Raw genomic sequence first — 24,244 nt, 5'->3', positions numbered from 1 at the left:
ATTGGGATATAAAAAATAAAAACTACTGTAAATTATTCAACAATTAACACACAAATATATCACTTTTATTGCAGTGTTTTGTAATTCAACATTTAGATCTTTGTGAAAGAGGATCTGCATTATTTATTATCACCTGAGGCGATCTCCAAAAGGAAAACTAAATTATATTGTTCTAAAAGCCTCAAAAGGTAAAACTCTTATGTAATTTTTTATTTCAGGAATTTTGAATGCATCTTGAAATAGAATTTTGTTAGTATCTCTTTTAGTCTTCGTTAAGCGTTTGCAGGACTTTGTTGCTTGTTGTTCTCAGGAGTAAAGTGAATGAGCAAATGGCTAATAGACGCTCTGAAGGAGGAATTCTGCATGAAACATTAAAAATATATCACCCAGTCGTGCTCTGTGGTGTGTTTGCAAATGCTAAGATTGGCAAAGTTCATTTATTTATTCACCCGTGGCTTCAAATCTGTGTTTTTTTAATACTAATTTATATATATATATATATTTGGCAAAATGCCTAATTGACTTTATTCAATTTTTTAATGCATTCAAGTTTAATCTTATTTTTCAAGAACATAAAATTACAGAAAAAGATGATGCTTGTGCTTACATTTCAACAAAATAAATATTTCTTTTTAACAAAAACTATAATTTAGTGTACAGTGCTTTATGACTCTTATGAAAATAATTTCTTACATTTAACTATCTTTAAAATGTATTATTGGGTTTTGAATTTTGGTTGTTTAAATTCTTGTTCTTTCTGTTTTTTTAAGATAATTCATTAGCGAATTATTTCTTGGGTATATTGTGTTCAGTTTCTATTTTAACATAAGTTGTACTGTACAGTTGAAGTTTACTTTATTTAGTATACTTGAGTATAGTCTACTATAGACCATGTACGTTTAGTGTTGGAAGTATGCTAACTGAAAACTACTTCAGATTAAATTGGAACATTTTAACTTTACAATATATAGATAATATATAGAAAGTAACATTTAAGTATTCTGTCTCACTTTTCGGATAGACTAAGTGTACTTGTAGTACATTGATGTATATTTTTTTGCTAAGGTTTCACTTTAGGATTGGTTGAGCACTAAAACAAGCTAATAATTATCATTATTTTATAATAAAATGCTGCACCAACAACATATTGCAATATATTTAGTTGGGAAATTATGTAATAAAAAAAGCACAATTTACCCTCCAGATCTGATCATAATTCTTAAAAAAGTGATTTCTTTACCCTTTTGATTTTTCTAAAAGACAATGCAGTAGTAAAAAGTGTGATTCAGCTTTTGGAAGCAAAGCAAAACTTTATCCTCTTAAAACCTAAAATAATTTTACTATTTTTTAGTCATTAATTATGTCATTTTCCCTAACACACCCTAAAACTCTGAATAGAACAAAGATTGAACACATGAATCAAATAATCTATTTCTTTTTTTAAATCACCAAAGGTTAAAATAATCACGTGGTTGCTGGAGCCTATCCTAGCTGCTGTTGGTGAAGGCAAGGTCCTCTCTGAACATGTTCATGATGTGTTGGATTTAAAAAACAAGCAAACTCCACACAGTGAAGACCCAACCAGTCTTTGAACCAAGAACGTCTTACTGTGACCTTAATACCACTGTGTATTTTTTTTATACCTTTCTTATTCAGTTTTTAGTTTTAACCTCTTTTTTGTCACTTAAAAAGTGTATTTAACGATGCGTTTCTGTGGTATTAATCAGTACCTCATCTAGATCACTGTTGTGGGCTCATGTTTAACGAAGAGAGGCAGGTGTGCTGAGTTTTTCTTGTTACCCGTGAGACGCAACATCTTCAATTCTTCCAGTTACCGATATAAAACAAACATCAAATGTAATCAGACGGGGCGCAGGTGATGAATCGGTTTCTGTCAACTGGCATGTTTTTCTAGGCATCTAGTGGGCAGACATTAAGTGACAGGATCTCTGAACTGCAGAGCGAAGTCTATTATCTTCCATTCATGGAAACCTCTCTGTCACATTGAATCTGCGTCACCCCAGGCCACCCGTGGTTGATGTCATCACCAAACATAGAGTCTTTGTCATTTTCTTTGATCCTAATTACAGCCAAGCGAATAAAAAAAAAAAAATACAAGTACCGGTAAATAAATAAAACCATTTGTTGGATAGGAAATGCAGAACAATACAGGAAATTACTTTATTCTAAATGACACGAGGTGAAGTAAACATGGTGCACACTCAGTTTTATTGATGTACATGTAAATGATCTTTTTTCATTCCGTAAAAAAACAAAACGAAAAAGTTCTTCACCACAGTATATCAGGAGTGCAATTGCATTTAGCTGCTCGGTGCCACGAATGTTTCTCAGACTTCTTCTTTAGTCCATGCCCAAACACACAAGTGAAGGAGAACAGTCCACGGTGGAAGCTGAAGAACTTTACAGAAATATATACTTTTATAAATGGAACCTCCCACTCAAATACAATAAATATTTCCTTTGACTAAAGCTACAAAAAACATCTCGGATGCTAAACCCCTCCTAGGATAACTGGAGAAATACAGTTTACGAACCCTGGAAAAAAGTGTGATTTCTTGTTCATTTTTCAAAATAAGAATGATAACATAAAAACTTATGTTACACTCATAGTAAGTGTTTGGGTGAAGCCATTTATTGTTAAAAAAAAATCTGTTTACCCTTTTTAAATTATAATGACAACAGAAACTTCTTAAAAGATGTAAAAAAAATCTACGGGAAAAAGGTAACTGATCTGTACAAAACAGGAAAGGAATATAAGGAACTGAGAATACTAGTCAGCAGTGTTCAAACTTTGATCAGGAAGTGGAAAGTGAGGGGTTCTGTTGAAACCAATCCACTCGCATCAAAAGTTCTGCCACAAAGGGCCAGAAAAATTGTTAAGGATGCAAAGAAAAACCCACAACTGTGATCCAAAGCTCTCTGGAAAACGGTGGTGTGGATGTTTGAAGATATACAATAAGGAAACACCTGAGGAATAATGAATTGGATGGTCAAGTCGCCAGAGGAAAACCTTTTGTGTGCAAATGCCACAAAATAGTTCACTTAGAATACGCCACACAGCACAGAGAAAAGCCTCCAAACTTCTGGACCAAAGTCATTTGGAGTGATGAGTCCAAGATTGAACATTTTGGCCACAACCACAAACGCTACACTTGGAGAGAAGTCAACAAGACCTATGATGAATATAACTATTCACTCTGTGAAACAAGGAGGCGGACTGCTGATGGTACGAGGACGTGCGAGATACAAAGGCACAGGAAACTTGGTTACAACTGATGGCAAGATGAAAGCAGAACGTTATCAGAAGAGATTGGAGGAAAACTTTCACTCTTCAGCATGGAGGCTGCACAGGGGATGAACACAAGTCCAACTGTCAATGGTCAGTGGTGCAGTGGTAGGGTGGTCGGCTCCTGATTGGAAGATTGCAAGTTCGATTCCCACCTTGCCTGCCCATGTGTCGAAGTGTCCTTGGGCAAGACACGGAACCTCAAATTGCCTCTGGTGGAAGGTTGGAGCCACCACCAGTGTATGAATGAATGGGTCTGTGACTGTGAAGCACTTTGGGTCCTCGAAGGAGGCTAGAAAGGGCTATACAAGTATACACCATTTACCATCGGTTCCAGCAGAATGTGGTGATGGTTCTGGAGACTCCTGACCTCAATAATATTGAGCCACTCTAGAGAGATCTCAAATAGGCAATTCAAGCCCAAGAATTTAAAGGAACTTGAGGTTTTCTGCCAAGAAGGATGAGCTGCTTTACTTTAAGCTCTTATTGATGCAAAAGGAGACAATGAAGGTCTTAAGAACTGGTCATTTGGGAAGTTTCTGTTTGGGTTGGTTGATAAAATCCATGAATTCATCTGGATCGATCTAAGCTTGATAGATCAATAAGCGACACATAAAAGTAGAGATCGATCTAACGCATAACGCTGAAGTCCGCTAGCTTGATGCTAATGTATAATGTAATTTCCTATAGGATGGCTACTGCTAACATACATTTCTAAACTAAATAAACATCTTAATAAACTCACAGGAATTCATTTTCCAAACTCTTTTAAAGTAACCATTTATGGTCTAAAACCCAGTTTTTTGTTTTTGCATATATTTTCTTCTTCTTTTGGAATAAGGTGTAATACTATAGCTCAATCGCCACCTAGTGGCCAAACTGAAACGCTCTCCAGTAGAGGCAGAACAATCGCTGGAGCTTCTCCATTTGAGAATCCATGTAACACTGTATGGTATTAACAATCTCATATTTATTTCACTAATACATTTTACAGTATGTGAACTGTATCAGATTAATATGAAAACCTTCAAAACATATTGATTATTTATATATTTCTAAACAAATGTGTAAACTGTGTGAACTCTAAATTGAATTGAATCAAACTGAGTGGATCGAAAAAATCAATCTAATTTATCCAGGCTCTGGTGAATTGATTCTTGAAAATTTTTGGTGATACCCAAAATGGCTTAATCCAACCACTAACTATGAGTGGAAAATAACATGTTTGTGTTATCATTCATATTCTCTGATAAAAAAGCCTAGAATTCATCTTTTCTTCCAGGGCGTGTAAGCTTATGAGCACAAACGTATGGAATAAATAAATACAGGTGACAACACTCAACAATGTGGTTCAGATATTGTGCTCACCTGTACATCCTGTGAATCATGACAGAAGTAATTGAATAAAAGCAGTAATAAACCAAAACACTGACATCAGATATCCATGAATACTAGAGAAAAGGAGGACTTTGGCCACGGAGAACCTCAAAGGGCTGGATGAGACCAGAGAAGATGCTTGAAAAAATAGAGGAGCACAACGCTTTGTCTCGCCAAGTCTTTGATATCTAAGGCCTCAGGTATTTCATAAAAACGCATCCTCCAGCCCCGATTCTTGTTTTTTTTTTCTCTACTTTGCTCACGGCTGACGGATTGATGCCTGTGCTCTGCTTGTGAAGTTTCCACAAAAAGGAGAGGATATTTCCTGACTTTCCAATGTTATAAAACAACCTGGATAAGAATTCCTCGTCTCACAAACTAATACCCTAAGCCGTGGAATGTTACTCTTGCCTCGGACGCCGAGGCAGTTTGATTCAGAAACGTTCTCCTCCAGCGCGACAAAACCGTTATAAAATGTTTCTGCAGCAGAACAAGAGGGAATAAAGCATCTGGATCTCAGGAATCTTCACATTATCTGAACAACTGTGTGACGCACTGTACAATATCCCTGAAGGAACACCTTCTCCAAGGTTCCTCTCACTGCAGCGTTCCCGACCGGTCCGAGAGAGGAGGAGTAAACCCTTCACTTTTTGTTGATGTCTTCATTGCGGATGATCTTGTAGGTAATCCAGTAGAAGACGTTAAAGATGAGGAAAGCCAGCGGGAAAGCAGCCCTGGAGATGGTGTCTATCCTCTTGGCTCGGTCCACAAACTTTTTCCTCATGGCGTCAATGTCCTTGGAGGTCGGCGGTTGAGGGTTTGGAGCGGGAGTCGTGTTCTTAACTGCCGAGCTGTCCTTAGTGGTCAAACACTGACTGATGTTGTAGCCCGCGTAATTAAAGCGGCCTTCACGCATGTCCTCCTCCTGAGAAACACAGAAAAATGCTTCTGAATGACCAGAGGCGTTTTTTTTTTATGACAATTAACCGTGAGATACTGCAAATACCTCAGAGTTAATTAAAAGTCAGGGGATAACTAGATGCAATTTAATGAAACGGCTTCAAGGGACGAATCCCAATTCCAGCCAAACAACAATAAGAGCACTTCTGCAATGCAAACACCCACAGCTGTCAGCACGGTAACGGAGCAGGAGGGAGACTCGAGACCTGTAAACAGTTTCAGTCATTCACACAACGTTCACGTCATGTTCAACACCCCCGAAGATTGATCCCTACATGGCTGCCCCTGAATTATTCAGGGAGGGAAAGAACAGAGGGAAGAAATTAAAGTTTTACACGCACAATTATGAGTCTGACTTTGGATTTGGGAAATTTTGTTCCACTATTATTTCATTGTAAACCAAAATTATTTAAATGTTCTTCATTTGATTAAGCAATAAAAGGACAATTGTTGCAAAATATCCAGAAAAATCTTAATGTTGTTGATTCCATATGATTTAAAGTTTTGCAGGTTTTGAGGGAATTGGAAAGCTAGTCTAAAAATATGTATTTATTTATTTAAAAATACTTTCCTTTGGTCTTTTGTGCCTGATTACTATGTTGCATATTTATGGGGCAACCCTGATGCCATTTGTTAAGTTGTTACTTTTCTTATTATTTTTTGTATTTAATCACATTTTGAAACAGTGATATTAATGTGTGGGAAATATAAAATCAAAAAAGAAAGTGCTAATTTCTGTCCACACATTTCTGTCCTCGGTGTGTGCACGACTGAATGGGACTGTGACTGTAAAGCAGCTTTGGCCTTCAAGGAAGGTATAAAAACACTATTTAAGTACACATTATTTAAAATGTACTTTTTTTTACAATTTAAAATCCACTTTTAATCTGTTTTTATCTTAAGTGCACTGTTTATTTTTTTGTAATATTCTGCAAACACCACTGGAAAATAAAGCTTTTCTCAAAACCAAAAGTAAAAATAAAGTGACTTTAATGTTATTGCCAGCAGCAGTTGAATTGTGGGCGTTCCAACATCAGTGGTGCACAGGGAAATAGTGATAAAAAAACGAAAAAAGACTCTTAATGTGTTGGTTCGTAATGATCAGAATTTCCTTCCAGAGGGCGACAGGTTGGAGAGTTGATGTTCTGTCGTTTTAGAGTCTTTTTTTAGTTTTTGGAGTCTTTTGTTGGTAAATTACGTGTTCTTGTATAATAGTCTTCTACATTCCTTGAAGGTTCAAAGTGCTTTACAGTCATAGTCACCCATGTACGCACTTTCACTGGCACCAACCCTTCACTGTCGAACTATCAGAGTCAAAGTGGGATTCAGGGTCTTGATTTGATGGGAATCAAATCTTTTATTAGAAGTTGACCGTCTTACATCTGTGCTTGAGTCATATCATTTTGTGAGCACACTATTTAGACATGAATACAAAAAAATAATAAAATGCATCGTTTTGTTTCATTGTGGTGTTTCAGACAGTATATTACTACCGTTTGACAAATATTTTTACAAAAAACAAATTGCATTTTATCTGATGAAATCTGGATTACATAACTGTAAAATGAATTAAATAAGTAGGGGTGGGATATTTAAATTAGCTTCTTCCGACTCCTCTTTAAGCAATAACTCAAACTCTACTTGACTTTAGTTAATAATTACAAAATTAATTAACCAAATGCGACATAAATGTGTCTTTGTTTTTGTTTGTTTGTTTTCTATTTTCTAATTAATTCATTTTTTGTATTTCTGTAATAAGATTTGAAATATTTTTGCGTTTTGTCCTGTATTTTTCACAATCTATGCTTGAAATGAACCAATCAATCAATTCATTGCTTTAATCTAAATATATAACCACTAATGATGTATTCTTCAAGCAGTTTTTTTTACGTTTCTACATTTAAATTACCGTTTTTTTTTTTTGTCTGGCTTCCATATGATTGGTTGAAATTCAAATGTAAAAATGTCATCAAAATGTTAATTTTATCCCCAAAAAAAGAAAATTTGAGGTTTGAGTTTTTTTTTTTTCCCACCAAACACCATAAGCTCCATGACGATTCATCTCAGCTCAGAGAATGCGTGATGAGGTCTTGATCGTGGTTTAGTCAATCTGCTGCTGCACCAAATATAAAATGAGAAAGTCTGGTCTGCAGACAGGATACTTGCAAATATTTAGGAAACCGACCTTATGGTTCCGTCTTTGTCTTCGCCTCAGGCGGAGAAACTCCTTCTGTTGCCTGGAGACAAAATTAACCCCGGCGTACTCCAGCAATGCAGCAAACACGAAGAGCAGACACACGGCCATCCAGATATCAATGGCTTTCACGTAAGAAACCTGAGGAGGAATCAGAAAACACTTCAACATAACATTGTTTATTAAGGTACAAATTTAACACTTGACTAAAAAACTTTTTGCATTTTAAATGGTATATTTTAAATTTCTTTTCCTCCTGTTCTGTTCAGTGAACTATGACATTTAAATGATTGCAACAACAATATCTGTGCTTGGATATCTGCGCCGCCTGCAGTGTGAGGCGCAGCAGATAATGAACCGGTGGGAAATCTTTCTGCATCTAATAGATGAAAAATGAATTATTACCACAGCGCTGGATTGGATTTGCTGCTTTCAGAAAAACATCTCAGCTCTTTGAGAACATGTCAAGTAATCATTTTCATGATTTGCAGGTCTCAAAGGCTTCCTTTGAAATATTTATCAGTGTACACGTCTTTTATGTTTTTCATGATGCAGCTGATGCCGTCGCTGCTTTAGACATTGATTGATTATCGGGATCTTTGAGAAAAGTGCCGGCAGCGCTCTTCAGGATGATTTCATTGCTGGTTTTTGACTGACAATAATAAGCTTCAGCAGAATAGAGGTTCTGCTTTCATGTTAAACATCGCTTGAATGAAAGCATCTCGTTGGCTCTGACAAAACTGCTAAGGATCATGGGATATGGAGCTGCGATTGACTGACATTTGAGTCTGACGCTGCTTTAGTCAGATATGATTAGTTTGAGTTAAAAATCTGAGGTCAGGAATTTCTTACAAGTCAAAGACCAAAAAACTCAGTTGAATTTAAACTTTTTGATATTTTATAACTGCAGATATTTAATGTCTTTCTGAAAAACGTGAGGCTTTATTTCTGGGTGCACACTTCCAAGTTGTCTCAGAAAACTTCACTTCAATCGGCAAACGCTTTTGCATCATATCTAAAAATATTTGTCCGAAATAAAATCTGCAAATATAATCAGAAAAATCCACATAGTTTTACTCATCTTCAAACTCAAAGATTCTAGTATAACTTTATTCATAGAGCGTTTTACTGCCACAGAAAACTTCAAAGTGCTTCACATGAAACAAATAAATAATTCAAATAACACAAAAACAAACAGAGAAAATTAGTCCATAAAATCCAATTCTGAATGAATAAAATAAATAAATGTGCAATCATTCTTTTTGTCAACGGTCAACATCCAAAACTCTGTCACTTCCAATGTTTTTGCATTACTTCCAGTCCTCCAGTAAACTTGCACACATCTTTTTTTCATACGTTTCTATGATGTTATTGATTATGTTGTGCACACTTCTGGATCTTGATATTGGTATTTAAACTTGTAGAGTAATTCCTATTTTTTCCCACTTGATCTAAACTGTGACTCTAAGAGCTTCAACGTACGTTGATGCACACATGGCAGATAAAAAACCTTGAAACCTGAAATTCAAACACAAGAAAACGCAAAAACTGCTTAAAATTTCACTGCGTTTATCTTTTGACCCATTGTAAAAAGCCTTCTTAGTGGTCTTTTAACTATGATTTGCCATTAATTTAATTTAATTTAATTTAATTGTTTTAATTTGTTTATTTTTTAAATTCAATTTTATTTATTATTATGTTTTAATCAATTAATTTAGTTAGTTTTATCTATTTTTATTGGATTTTATTGTTATTTAATTTTATTTTATTTTCATAGCACACAACAATACTTTACTTAATATTCTTGGTGAGAATGAAAGGGGACAAAAAGAAGAAAACTCATTATCTCTGCTCTATTAAACAAAACCACTCAAACTATTTTAACAAATTATATCTCTTTGTAATACAAAACAAATACATCAAATATTTGGTAAAAGCAACCAAAGCTGACCAATAAAAACAAATACAAAAAAATCAGCAAAAAGAAGCATAAAAAATACATCAAATGTCTCAGAATTTTAGTCAAAATTAAAAGAGTTCATGGGTGGTTCTCTAGGACATAGTTTCTGCAGAGCAGCATGAGATCATCAGAAATTTGCCTCTGAGTTGTTGGTGGGAGAGTTGGGCCAGAGTAAGCCTTCCCTCACTTCCCATCTTGACTGGTAAATAGAAATAAATAAATAAATACAGAAAAGTGATAGTTTAAAAAGGTAAGATTTAATTATTAATTTATTAACCTTTATTTAAGCAGATAAAACAACCATTGAGACCAAGATCTCGTTCATGAGAGTGACTTGGTCAAGAGGTCAGCAGCAGATATAAAATAAAACAATAATATTGAAATTATGATTTTAAATTCTTATTAAAATAAGATTATTTTCAAATATTGAGATAGAAGCTGCTGTGTTTGCAGTTTTGGCGGGTCCTTCTAACATCACAGGTTGATGATCTTCTTCTGTGTTGTGCAGAGATTTCATCATCTGCTGTTAGAGCGCAGACAGCAGACGAGGTCACGGACCTGGATGAGGTGACGTTCAGGAATGAAGATGCTGTTGACTTGACCACCTTAAAGGTGAGTGTCTGAATCTGGCACGAGCAGCCACAGAAGCCAAAGCAGAGATCTGAACTGTGGTGGGAAATCTCCTTTTTCGACTGAATAAAAGAAAAAGATAAGTACATATTTTTCTTAGGGGGCTTCACTGACATATGAAAATGTAATGTTAGTGTTTATGCAGATAGTCCTGACATGCAAACAAACAATTTAAAATGTTTTATTTTGGGTAAAACTAATCAAAAACTCTTCTTATTATTTATTAAAGTTCACTCAAAGCTTGAATTTTGTTTTGAAAGATCAGAATCTATTGTGCACTACAGTATCTAGTGACTGTAAACAATTACAAATTGGATTGAACTTCATGTGTGCTCATCAAGTACTGAAAACTTACACAAAATATACATTTAAAAAGTCAAAAATAAGGGAATAAAAAGTTAAAAATGTGCCTGGATAAAAGTGTAAAGTGTCCTTAATAGTGTTTTAAAGTGATTTTGCTTTGATCCGGTTGGCTGTTCCACCGTTTTGGTGTCGCCGCTGAAGCAGCTTGATCTCCGAGAGTTTTGAGCCTCAAGAACAGCCAGAAGGAACCGATTTGAAAACCAGGACGTTCGAGCTGTCGAAGGAGTCTGTGGGAGCTCAGATAAACAGGAAGGCACTAAACCTTTGAAATGGTTAAAGCACTGTTGTGCTTTATTTTTAGCTGTATTCTGAAAATGAAGGCAGTGTGAGAAGGAAAGGAACAACGCTGGGTTTGTATTTTGGACAGTTTGAGGGCGTTTCAGTGATGACAAACAGCAACACAGAGGAGGAGGAAGTCATCTAAATGTGTGAAGTCTTTTCTTGGTAGTTTAGCTTCTATATATGACAGAAGTGTGAGTATAAATAAACTGCTCTTCTATCACTGAACTTATTTGATCTTCAACCTCCAAACACATTTTTTTCATACAAATCACATATGGGGTCAAAGCAGGATCAGTTTGTAAATTTAAAAAATAGATGTTGCAAATTTAAAATGAAACAATTACATTTTAAAACTGCTTTAAGCTCGATATACATTGTAGACCTAAAGAAAAATAAATATTTTTAATAAAAAAAAGTAAGTTTGAACAATAGATATTGTTAATTGAAAAAAAAAAATATATAGTAATATATATAATATTTAAAAAAAAGATGAAACGTGAAATTATACATTGTTAACTTAAAAGAAATGATAATAATTTGAAAAAATAAGGAAATAAAATGAAAGTTTAGAGGAAAAAAAATCTGAAAACTGAAATAAAAAAAAGCTATAAAGCTAAAACTTTTGTATTTTTTATTTTCTGCAAAAAACAATTAAACTTTCAAATTTCATAAGGACCTGGAAATGAAATCTCTAACCTGTAGCTGTTTTAATTAATTCATTTTTTTCTATTTTATGTATTTTTTTAACATATTTTAAGTTTATGAAATGCCATGGTTGTGTAACTTTAACCTCTTGACCAGGACTCCATGAAAAAGAAAAAAGTGGATTATTCTCCTGGTTAAATAAATGAATAAAAACAAAAAATATTGTCTGTTTTGGGGCAGTTCCTCTTCGCTTGTAGACCTTAATTTACAGTTTCAGTTCCGACTTTTTGTTTTCAGCGATGTAAATGATACATCAATTTAGTTATAAATATTTAAGCACTACAGATTCAAATCCACTAAGTTATTTTGGTAAAAAGGTAAAAAATCGATTTCTTGCTAACTTTTTTAGATTCTTTTCCTGTTGTGTCTCTACCGTTTTTGCCTTCTTATGTACATGTGAAGCAAACAAAAAGACGTCCAATCACAAACTCCTTACTACCAAGTCGGGTCATTTAAATAGGCCGAACCAGTGAGGAATGTGTGCATAAACATATTATAACCCCTTTCTCTTTTACGGAATGTCCAACAAACTATGATTTAAAATATCACACTTTTTTAACCATGAAGAACAAAAAAGTCCAAAAGTTCCAAAATTCCAGATTTGTATGTTTGAAGCTGTCATATCAGAGAAATTTTGTTCCTTTGAATAAAAAGTTGCCTTAAAAAAGGAGTTTCTCTGTAAGAAGAAGCTGATTTATAGTTTTAAATGTTGAATAAAAAATATCTAGATTTTTCCTTTTCTGGATTTGTCTGCTCCAGAACAGCTTCTGTTATTGCTCCATTCTTCCTCTGATCCAGTAGTGATGTGCTAAACTTTGGGAGAGTATTATCACCACAGTGATGGAGCAGAAGAGAGGATTTACCTTTGGAAGAGAGGCTCTGGATCCAGAGCTCTGAGTGGTCATGGTGAGCACGGTGGTGATGCCCAGAGCCACTCTGGCAGGAGCGGCATCCATGTTGATCCAGAAAGACACCCAGGAGAGGATGACGATGAGGAGGGAGGGGATGTACATCTGGATCAGGTAGTAGCCCATCTGCCGCTCCAGGTGGAATTTAACTTCAATGCAGGTGAATTTACCTGTTGAAGCACAGGATGGAAGTGAGGCGGCGAGTTCAGATGAACTGAAAATGAGCGCCCGTCTCACCGGTGTTGTAGTGTTTGGTGCAGTAGCCCAGCTCCTTCTCCTCCTTCATGATGAACTGAGGCAGCGTGAGACCCTCTGACACCTGCACGGCGCCGTTCTCCAACCACTCAAAGACCAAATCGTTCATGGTGTAGCCGACTGACGAGGACAAATGCAGAAAAAAGTTAAAAATTAAGACGATTCCAGCCTCAGGCAGTTTTGAGTTTATGCATTTATACACATTTGTTTAGAAATACCTTAATACTCTACAATATGTTTCGAATATAGAGCTGAGAATTGATCAAAAAATATTAACTAATTAATCGCAAACCTTGAAAAAAATAATCGTGATTAATCGCTATAATTTTTGCTTTAATCTCAGTATTTGCCCACCATTCATTATCTGCGAATAATCACAATATAAAATCACAAACATTTATTTTTTATTACTGCTGTCAATCAATTACAAAAAAAAAAATCGGATTAATCGCACTTTTATGTTGCGATTAATCACAATTAATCGCAATGTTTTAACCAGGTATAATGTATTTGTACAATACGGCACCGGACCAAGGATTAAATAGTCCACTTTTTGTGAAAAAGTGATCTAAACCACAAATTTAGCAAGAATAAAGTACTAAAACCCGATTGAATACTTATCTTTTTTGTAAGTGACCATGGTATAAGCGGGATAATACACGATTAAATGTTTTAACGCACGAGTTAAAGCGAAAGACTGTTTAATACATATTAACGCATTCATTCTTTTTGATTAATCGCGTGCGTTAATGTTCACAGCCCTAATTTATATCAATCTGAAACAGTTCACATACTGTAAAATGTATTAGTGAAATACTGAGATTGTGAATATCACTCATGGATTCTCAGAAGGAGAAACTCTAACGACAATATTCAGATCATTAACATTGTAAACATTGTTCTGCCTCTCCTGGAGGACGTTTCAGTTTGACCACTAGGTGGCGATCGCACTATAGCATCACACCTTATTACAGAAGAAGAAGAAAGTATGAAGAAAATACGATATTTTAGACCACAAATGGTTATTTTAAAAATATTTTATTAAATTAGTTTGTAAAATTCATGCCTGTGAGTTTATAAATATTTTCATTTAGTCAGTAATTTATGTTTAGGTCAACCGAGCGTTAGCATTAGCCGTCCTATGGGAAATTCTATTAAACGTTAGCATCAAGCTAACAGACTTTAGCTTTATGAGCTAAATCGATCTACATTTTTATGAATAGATTATCGATCTATTAAAATTGATTCAAATCAATTTTTTAAACCCTATTATCTACAATGCTTTGCTTACAACTCTCCAGCTGCATCGTGCAAGTTTGAACATCCATCGGAAAGTTCTTCAGATCCATCGGGCAGGACAGAATGAGAGTCAACCTGCGATGTGAGACAATATCAAGTGAGTTTTACCAGGAAATTGATTTATTACGCATGAAACTTGAATCACAGAAAGAAACAAAAATCTGATTTGAGAATTTAATTACATTTTTTATGTCGTATCTTTTCTGTCTCCTGCAGCATCTCATGCAGGTTGGTTCCCATCAAACCTTCATCACCACAGCTTATAGTCTCAGTGATGTAATTTTGAGGCCTGTTCACTCCGTCGTTTCTCCCACGGAGGGAGAGCGCGGTTAACCACTTTTCATTTCTCCTGTCTACCTGCACACCTGTGCACCATCAGCTGCTCCCCACACGGACCTAAAATTGATCTTGGTCGTATCGCATCATTGCAGAGAAAATTGAAGGCTCCATACCACACGAGATGCATTGAGCTGAAAGACAAGCCATTTTCTAAGCCGAATCTTGCTTTAATGATGGCCTGGCAGGCGTTAGAAACACTACCTTGTTCTGAGGGTAAGAGTGTGGTGGTTTTGTTCAACCTCGACTCTTCAGTATTCAGTGTTTAGAGACAGAAAATACTCGCTTCTCTCTTTGCTTTTGGATTTCCAACCAAAGCCCCTGAGATTAGTTTCTCCTTTTAAATCTGTTCCTTTCTCATTGAAAAAAAAAAAAAAAAACATATCACATTTTAGAGTCCACTGATGTTCAGTGTATTATGCTTTCTCAAAAGAGTGATTGTAACAGATAAAATCAATTTGAAACTGCAGGCTTTGGACTCTTTGATGTTTGAATGCAAAGAAAGAAATGAGTGAAGGCCACCTTGAGAAACCTTTGCATCAAAGCTTCACGCTTCTCCTCAGCTCTCCTCCACTTAATCATTTATATTCAGCACTGAAATGGTGTTTTGGGTGTTTTTAATGTGTTTTTGTGGCTTTTTTCTGATGATGTAGGACATTTATTAAGATAATGAATCTCCTCCTGGAGACAAATAGATCCATGTGTGTCTGGTTCAGAACCACATGGCTGGTTAGTTCCAATATTTCTCACTATATTTTTTGCACCAGGAATTTGGCTGGCAGTGTGAGGGGCTGTAAGCTAGTGGGAGAGAGTGTAAACAGAGTGTTTTTAGTAACAAAGAGGGGACTGGGTGTGTTCCCCACCCACAATTCAGAGGCAGATTTCTTTTCTATTTTATTTATTTATTTTTAAACTTGTCGTGTCCCACAGTTGAGTTTAAAGCAGTGTCTCTCGTCATTTTACTGTTAAAATATTGGGTTATGAATCCTCTGACACATAAGGTGTATATTTGAATAAACCCCTTCTATATTTAAGACCAGCAGAGGTGAATCTCTAATGACCTGCTGCTGTTCTGCAGAAACTATGTTCTATGAAATGACAGGATTTTTTATTATCGCTAAAATTAAGAAAAAAAAAAGAAAAAAAAAGTACTCAAAAGATGTGGGACTTTAAAGAAAAAAATCGTCTTTTTTGTATTTTGACTTATTTTTGTCGCATTTTTCTCATCATAGAGGACCAATATAAACGATTACATGCTAGCTGTTATGGATAATTTTACCTTTTTTCAGTTTTTAGGTTATAGGCTTTTCAGCTACATGCTAACTTTTTGGCTAGCCTAGGTTTTTCTATTTCTTTAAGGCTTATTTGGCATTTAGCTAATATTTTAGCTGGCTATCAGCTTCAGCGTTTTTAGCTATCAGTATTAGCATCTGCAGCTTACAGCATTCCCACTAGCATTATCACAGGTAATGCTATATATCTAGCTCATAATTGTTAAAAAGTTTTGGTTTTAAAGTTTTAAAAATGTAGTTCTAGAGTGTTCAATAATCCTGTTCGGCCCGCAACCTTCGATGTGTTTTAGATTTTAGAAACTTGTGCGAACTTTTCCCTGACTCGTATTGTTGTATTTGCCTTATTGCTTGGAGCTCCTTATATATGGCATAAGTTTGAAAATAGACCATTCATTGATGTTTCCGCTTATAATACCTTATATAGTGGAATACACGGTATGTAAAATTCTAATATCTTTTTCTAACAGCTCTTAGTGTTCCCTGGTAAAAGTGAAGCTACTTTTTAATATTTATTTTCCACTATACTACAACCATGTCGATGGCCAGAACCTCAAAAGAAGACGTCCTAAATGACAGATCAACCCTGAACAGCGCGTCACCTGATGCTGTAGAGCACAGTCCCATCCTTGAAGATGCGCAGCAGCTTGTTGTCTGTGGTGACATCATGAAAATTGGCTCCCTTCTCATTGGCAAAGAAGAGGTCGGGCTTCCAAATGGAGTCCAGCATGGACGGGTCCAGGTCCAGGGAGGAATCCGGGTATTTACTGTACGCCAGCCGAGGGTCATTCCACTTCTGCCGCAGGAAGATGTTCACTCTGTAATCCTGCGGAGAACCAAAGCGGCTTTGCATATTTTGTTTTCGCCGAGGCTTCAGCTGTGTCAGAACGTGTGCTGAAGACATGGAGTCAGCCGCATGCATACAGCTCATTTAAACATCCTCTTCTAAGTACGAAAATTAGTCAAAATTACTAAAAATGACATATTTGTATGATTCATTTGATAAAATATAAGCTTAAAGCCTCTTTTATCACAAAAGCAAAACGTAATGAACATTATTTTCGACACTAAAGTAAACTAGTTGCTGCCTGAAAAAAATGAATGATGAGTGGAAATGATTCCTCCACCTGCATGCTTTTGCAAAACTTTGAACTTTTTGTCTTTTTTTTGGTTCTGAATTCCACAAGAGCTGTTAAATGAAGTAAAAAAAAAGAAGAAGTGACGGATTAATTAGACGTGCCTGATGAGAGAATGTCTTAATCCACTGTTAGCCGCCTAAACTGTGTGTCAAAAAGCTCAATTGCGTGGCGTAATTGATGTGTCATGATGATGGTGAGGAGCCTGTATGTTGTTTGACGTCTCATCGGCATATTGGCGGCTCCGACTATTCGCACCGAAACTGTTTAATTCCCCTCTAGAAATAAAGCATCTCCCATCTATCCACCATGCAGTTATTATCACTCCTTATTTATCCTGATTAGTTTTAATTCAGCCTCCTAGGTTTTATGTTTTGGCAGCTGGATGCCTCCATAATTCCGTTGAAAAGCTCCCCCACCATCACTTATTAGCTCCACTAAACACTGAATTACTCGTTCGGATTTGTTGGATGAATTATTGAGCAAACAAATAGAGGACGAAATAAGTTGGAAAGTCGGTCGTTTAAATTTATCATGGGGTGAAAAATAACAAAAATGGATTAAAGAAAAAAAAAAAAACAGCTCCAGAAAAAAGGCTCAGGACTTCACGACACTCCACTCACCATTGTAGTTTCTGCTATTGAACCAAAGCTGTTGATAAATATGTTGCAGGTAACATTAACGGGTGGACCTGCAGGTTGAGGGATAAATAACACATTGACACAACGTACAGTGCAGAAATAAAGCAAAATGCCAAAACAACTCACCATGGTGGTCTCTGTGACAGAGCCGAAACTGTTGATAAAAATATTGCATGTAACGTTTACAGGGGGACCTGTGAAATGGAATGAAAGTGACATGACAGGAGAAAGCCTTAAGCCAGATGTATCAGCGAGGATAGCTGGAATAGACATGGAGGGGGGGTTTGGAGAAAATTGGGGCTGCTGGGAAATAAAAAAAAATAAAATAAAAAAAGCTGCTTCAACATGTATTCAAAGATGCGTCAATACACCAAGCAGCGAGTGTCGGTTAAATGGTGACAATGTTTGCAAAGTTTTCCTTCATTCTGGATGAAGTGAAGGTGATTTCATGATTGTCGGGGTGGGGATTCTGTAATGACGCCTGCTGTCCTCCTTCACAGTTGTCTTGCTGTTTAACAGGAAGGTTGAAGAAACATGCACACACACTCAAAGGCATGCAACCAAATAAAACGTAAGGTAACAAATTCATTTACTTGATTAGAAAAAATCCCGTCAGCAAGTCGGACAATTAATATCATGACATAGTACAGTATTTTTCGGAGTATAAGCCACATTTTTTTGCATAATTGACCTTTTATGTGATTTTAAAAAAAAATAAATGTTGGCTTGTACATTTGTAATTATTCCACTAACAACCTGTTGCAGTTTCTCAATTGTTTCACACTAACAACCACTAGAGGGCACTATAGGTGTGAGTATCTGTATTTGCTACGGAGAAACGCAGATGAAGAAATCCCAAACATGGAGGAGAATCTGATCCTTCTTCTACTGAACTTTAGCATACTTTTCTTATTTATTTCAAAACTTTATGGTTCTTGTTTTTATTATTTCTTTCTTCTGACTGTGACACAGCTCAAAACGCCGTCAAGATGCAGCTTCTGGAGTAGAAAGTAAAGATTGTCGTAAAAAAATAAATAAAAATGTACCCAGACATGGAGACGCTTTGTAGATCTCTTCAAAATTAAATCAATCTGATCCCTCAGCATCATCTGTGGCTTCTGAACTTTGTAAGAAATACAGTCAATGTTTTTATGTAGCCATGAGGCTAAGAGCTAGCCAGTAGCTCCTCCCACTCGTGACGGGTCAAAAAAGAAAAAAACTTGAAGCTACTTTTAAGGTAGCTCATGATGACGTTTTAAGTTCAGTCGGTTGAACTTTTTCACACTGAATTGTGGCAACCAGACACTTGGATTTGTTAGTTATCATAGACTGTATATCAATGGACTTGGGAACCCCTCCCCTCTAGTGTTCCAAACAGGAAGTACCTGCTGGTTCCAAGAAGGTAAACAAAGACTTCCATTGAGACATTTTTTAGTCATTTTATATATCAGAATAACCATTCTTGCTCTGATATATTCTTCTTAACACATTTTAAAGCAAGTTTTCTTTAAAATTATTCAAGTTATAAACTTTCCAATCAGATGCCTCAGTAAAAGCATGTGGTGCCCACTGGCCCCTCCTCGAACATTTGATTGACAGCTTCTCCCTTGGTCGCTTTCAGTGGGAGGGTTATGGACTTCCAAGAAGCGGGAAGAAACTCACTCCTGATTGGCGACAATTTCTCCAAAAACGTGACTCAGACCGACTCGGATAACCGCTGTCGAAGGGCTGCAACCGTTTACAACATGGCGGTAGACGTATCAGGAAGTGGCGGAGAAGGTTCTGGCCTGATTTTGTGAGGGCTGAAGGTTTAAAACACTGAAGTAGCCTACCAACGATGGTGGTTTGTGTCAAGTCGGATTAATATGACACCAAGACGAACATTTATAGGAACAGAACTGTAAAAAAAACAAGTAGTTTGGAGGAAGATTTGCAGGATTTGCACCGCTTTAACCTTTTTTGCTGTGAGGCTCTATCAATTGTTGGTGGCGGACAAAACGAAGAAACTCCTCTCTCCCTCTGGTGTCCGCACCATTGGCTAAATGTGCGTTCATATTACTGCGTAGAGAGTTCTTGAACGCACCATGTAAAGCCTCGTTTTGGGCTACCACGTCCAGAACTCTCATGTTTAGGCGTCACTATGCAAGTTAAGTCAGGATCTGGTTCCGTCTTGGGCTCTACGAACAAAAAAGGCGTTCATTAATCTCTGAAAGTTAGGTCAGTTAAACTTATTGACAGGTAAATGACTAAAAAAGCTAAAGTTTGACCAATCGGGGAGTCAGATTTAGTACTGAAGTGTCAGTACACATGATCACGAAGGAAAAATCAATAATTGCCTTTTTCCGCCCTTCCGGAATGATATGACGTCAAGTTTTTCATATATCGGAATAGAGCTGTGAAGGAAAAAACCTGGAGCAAAAATTTCTGGATTTCTGGAAAAAGAAGAAGAAGAATCCCATCTCTAGTGCTTCCTGCTTGTCCGGTATGTGAACACCACCAGCTGAATACATGTCAATGAAACTTTGTGAAACGTGTAACAAATACCCAGTGTGGATGTACTTTTACACACGTCAAAAAGGAGCCAATGGAAGTGAATTTAAAACATGAATTACGTTCGGTGTGATCGCAGCATTAAGCCAGATTTGACAGATTTGTTTAGAAGTGTTGTTCTTTTCTCCTAAAACTGCGACCTACACTCCAGAACGACTTCTATATGGTTGTTTTTCTTCATCATGCATTGTGACTTATACTCCAGAAAATACGGTACTCATTTTGTCTCAAGAAACGAAACATTTACCACTCTGAATTGGCTCAAAGTAAAGGATTATTTTCATCATTTTCTTCATTTTGTGCTTGAAAAAATTAGCAATTCTTACACGTTTGTTTGTGAAATACCAATCAAGTCAAAACATTTTCCTTTCCAGCACAGTTAAAAGTGCCTAACATGCCATAATAAATCATTTCCCACCACAGAACGGTCCGGACTTTTATCTCTCCACTTTCTTCGTACAGTCACAGTAATTTTTTTTCTTCCCCTCCAGCACCAATGTGGAGTTGTAAGACCTTCCCGGTGCCCTTCCCCCTGTGTTTCTCTCATCAATATTGCATGACTCTCAGTATTAATATTTGCTTGAGTTTGTTGTCAGGTTGCAACATTTTAACAGCAGAAGCAAAAGGAGGAAGGCAGCTCCTTCTCACAACAAACTCAGCAAGAAAATCTGGGTCAGACTTCAAAAGCAGCGTTCAAAACTCTTCAAAGATTGACTCGCAGGTTCCCAACCCAGAACCATCTGTTTACACCGCAGCCGCTCCAGCAGGATCTGTTTGTTTTCTGTAAGAGTCCAGATTGAACCACAAACATCCAGGAGTGTTTTATCCTTTCATCTGACGTCAGCCAAATGGATGGAAAAGATCTCGTGTATTTTCATTTTTTAATCCCACATACTCAGGTTGTTTTCCCCAGATGGAGTCCCCAAGTCCCACCTCACCTGACCCAGTCTGGAGTGAGAAAGAGCTCCAGCCTCTTCACACTCTAAGAGGCTGCGTGTGTCCTCTGCATGTCAGTAACAACAGCAGAGGGACTGAGTCGCCTGCAGCCTCCCCACCAGAGCTCCATCCATAATGTGGGATGTCATGGGGGTTCTCCCTGTTGTCAGAACTCCTTTTTGGAGTGTGGCAGTTTTATTTACAAGCTCTGTGTTTCCTTTATAAACTGTAACTCATCCAATCTGAAAAAACAGATTCGGAGAGGATTTCTGATGTAAAAACTTCTATAAAGTGAGAGCATTAATTGTTCTTCCCTCACAGACTTAAACATAAATGTGTTCACACTTTCAGTGCCAGCTTTGTGCCTATATGCTTGACAAGTGGGAAGTGAAGTGTGTGCATTTTCCACCAAGAAGGTAGCAGACAAACCTTTAAAATTGGGTCTTATTCGTGCGTCATAGCCGGACGTGCGACCCATGAGCGAGTCCAGAAAGTCTGATGGAGACATGTTGGAGGATGATCTGGAATCGTGCTCCTTTGCATTCACAAATCTGGAAAAACGCATGAACGACAGGAGGAGGAGGAGGAAGAGGAGAGAAACAGCTCAGAAGCTAGAAGATGAGCCATATCTCTTGCCTAACAGCTGCCTGGGAGGGATGGGTGCGCACGGGAGAGCCAAGAAACGCGTTAAAGCGCACGAAAAAACGTTTATATCATTTTAGATGTAATTTATCTCTAACACCAAAAATAAAGAGTTTTGATCATTTTGTAGGTGGAATCAGAGCAATAGGGTGCAGGCTAAAGAGAATAAAGATGACTAGCATTTCGTGCGCATGCAGCTACAGGTTCGTTTTGTCAAAAAGACGACAAATGCCATCCGGGTGGAATATTCCAACAATATTTACCAGTTTTACGCACAACATCTAATTAAAAATGGATCATTTAAGTAAAGAATAATGAAATTTAGGGATAACTTTTACAATTTTTTTGAACTTCCATTAAACAATTTGATTAAAATGTTGTTTTTTAATGGAAAAGGTTTAAATAAAATAAATGATGTATAAATATATGAGCTTACCCGCAGTTTCTTGTCTCCATCAAGTATGTAAATAAAGCTGCCAAAACCTTAACGAAGGAGTGATTCATTCCCGATGGTTTCCCCATCTGCTCACTTTTCTATTTCTCCCATATGTTTACATTAGTCAAGCACATAATCCAAACAGGGGCGCCGCTTCCTTCCTGGCCACGTTGTTTCGGCTGCCTTGTGTCACACAAAAATACAGGAGACATTCCTCGACGCAGCCACAGATCATAGTTTACTTTCATGAAACTCTGACTCCCCGAAGCGCGCGGCGGAGGTGCGAAGAGACATGAGTCCACCGTTCACGCGCGGAGGAGACGCAACTCCCGGGCGCGTCGGCTGGTTGCTCTCATCTGTTAGAAGAACCACATCCTTTGGCTTTGGGGGGGAGAGAGAAATCTCTGTTCAGGTGGGGAACCGTCAAGGAATGGAAGAGGAACGCCTTTTTTCTCCTCTCAGTTCAGCACCAGGACAGCTCCCGGTTCCGTTACGCGCAAGCGCAAGGCGTTATTTAAAAAAGGTGGAGGACGTGTGATGGGTTTGAATACGTCTATGAAAAATGTAATCACTAGGATAGTATCCAAACGTTACTATTACATCAGCTTGTCACATTTGAATGTTGTCTCACGAGAGCGCGCAACAGGGAAACTCCCAGCGCGAGCAGATGCGCATCAGGATTCACAGCTTTTTTCTTCTTCCAGGCTTTAAGCAGTTTCAGGTGAATGAATTCACAAAGATTTTAGGAAAAAATGAAATTGACACCCAGTACAGGATGTATCTCATCTGAAATTTACATTTAGATGCTGTCAAAGCACAGGATTGACGTACTGTCCTTGAGCGTTTGGAATATCAGCTCACTGCAACTGTAAGTCATCATGGATATGAAAAGTGTAAACAAAGGACGCACCAGCCAGTCTCCGCTGGGAGAGTATTTGGTACCCTGGTTGCCCTGGAAACAGATTTCCGAGGCACTTCACCGGAGATGCTGAAAGGTTGGCCTCCCAAAGCAAGTGAGACCGTGGGAGAGCCGGCTGGCATGCAGACGCAGAAGGAAAGGAATATAAACTGCAGGGTGAAGTCTCTGAGGTTTACTGGGCCACCATGCACACTAATTCATTTATTCCGTTTGAAGAATCCCTCGGTCTTGGTAGAGAGGTTGCACGGGGAGCTGATAGTTTGACAGTGTGGGTGGGTTCGTGGACCACAAGCATGAGTGACTCATCTCACATGAACGAGCTTGTATGTGCAGAGGAGGAGGCAGATAAACTTACAGTTTCATTCATTCAGCCCAACCGCATCACATGCTTCACAGTTACCACATAACATTTTCAGCCTGAGGAAGAGTCCTCCTCCTCCTGCTCATTACTGTTTTGTCCAACGACAGGTGTCACATTGTATCTGCTGCTCGGGAATGCCACCTAAGACCCACTCTAAGGGGATTTAATCTCACCAGCAGAAGCTGAATCCATAAAAAAAATCCAACAAGTATAAATTGTTAAAGTCTATGTTTATTATTCATCAGATTCTTTGCTTTAAAACTAACTTTTTCTTTGACAAAAAAGGGGACAGCACATCTTTTATTCTTTTTGTCCAGACGGTTCAAAGCATGTCTTAAAGTCAAGGCCCGGGGGCCGGAGCCGGCCCTCCAGGTAATTCTATCTGACCCTCCAGATAATTTTATTTTATTGTTATTAATGGGTCGACGTTACCTTGTGCTCATTTTTTAACTTGTATAATTTTGACAAAATATTTTATGTAGAGTAAAATATTGAAAGTTATTTAAGGCTTAAATTGATTTATTCTGGGATAATATTCCTGCCTTTTTATCATTCAAAATTATGTTAAAAAGTTACAGTTTTAAAGTTTTAAAACTTGGCATTCTGCTAGCTTTTTATAGGCTATTCTGGAATTTAGCTAATATTTCAGCTACATGCTAGCTGTTTTGGCTAGTTTAGGTTTTTTCAGTTTTTTAAGGGTATTTTAAAGTTTAGAATTTTTTTTGCTAAATTCTAGTTGTTTTGGCTAAACTCACTTA

The 24,244-nt window shown here is 37.2% G+C and overlaps 1 protein-coding gene and 1 long non-coding RNA gene across 7 annotated transcripts; one reads left to right on the top strand and one right to left on the bottom strand.

Annotated features, from left to right (window-relative positions):
* Positions 1–2,157: 2,157 nt before the first annotated feature.
* glra2 (glycine receptor, alpha 2) lies at positions 2,158–22,919 on the bottom strand. Of its 6 annotated transcripts, XM_024287258.2 has the most exons (10): positions 22,207–22,915; positions 21,558–21,679; positions 17,769–17,836; positions 17,625–17,692; positions 16,468–16,691; positions 14,233–14,315; positions 12,924–13,061; positions 12,642–12,856; positions 7,830–7,979; positions 2,158–5,609 (listed from the first exon to the last, which is right to left on the bottom strand). In XM_024287258.2, the coding sequence occupies exons 3-10, from the start codon at positions 17,815–17,817 to the stop codon at positions 5,328–5,330; spliced, it is 1,209 nt and encodes a 402-aa protein (XP_024143026.1). In that variant the 5' UTR covers positions 17,818–17,836; positions 21,558–21,679; positions 22,207–22,915; the 3' UTR covers positions 2,158–5,327. The 6 variants fall into 6 exon arrangements, with proteins under 6 accessions (XP_024143026.1, XP_024143023.1, XP_024143025.1 ...); XM_024287255.2 differs by having other exon boundaries at positions 17,625–17,836; positions 22,207–22,919; XM_024287257.2 differs by having other exon boundaries at positions 17,625–17,796; positions 22,207–22,916.
* On the top strand, positions 7,859–11,488 carry LOC118597966. Its single transcript, XR_004946993.1, has 2 exons — positions 7,859–7,970; positions 10,307–11,488. It is a non-coding gene; the product is annotated as an uncharacterized LOC118597966 (long non-coding RNA).
* Positions 22,920–24,244: the final 1,325 nt, after the last annotated feature.

The sequence above is a fragment of the Oryzias melastigma genome, linkage group LG21, assembly GCF_002922805.2.
Source record: "Oryzias melastigma strain HK-1 linkage group LG21, ASM292280v2, whole genome shotgun sequence".
In the NCBI taxonomy this organism is placed as follows: domain Eukaryota; kingdom Metazoa; phylum Chordata; class Actinopteri; order Beloniformes; family Adrianichthyidae; genus Oryzias; species Oryzias melastigma.
The sequence above is the reverse complement of the archived record's forward strand: the minus strand, read 5'-3'. Positions and strand labels throughout refer to the sequence as shown.

What these genes read in the sequence shown, in the direction of transcription:
- glra2 (XM_024287255.2), bottom strand. Translation starts at nt 22,292, where the DNA reads ATGGGGAAACCATCGGGAATGAATCACTCCTTCGTTAAGGTTTTGGCA. An exon ending in ATGGAGACAAGAAACTGCGG is followed by an intron (nt 21,680 to 22,206) that starts GTAAGCTCATAT and finishes GCGTTTTTCCAG; the next exon opens with ATTTGTGAATGCAAAGGAGC. An exon ending in GACAAAGACGGAACCATAAG is followed by an intron (nt 5,610 to 7,829) that starts GTCGGTTTCCTA and finishes TGTGTTTCTCAG; the next exon opens with GAGGAGGACATGCGTGAAGG.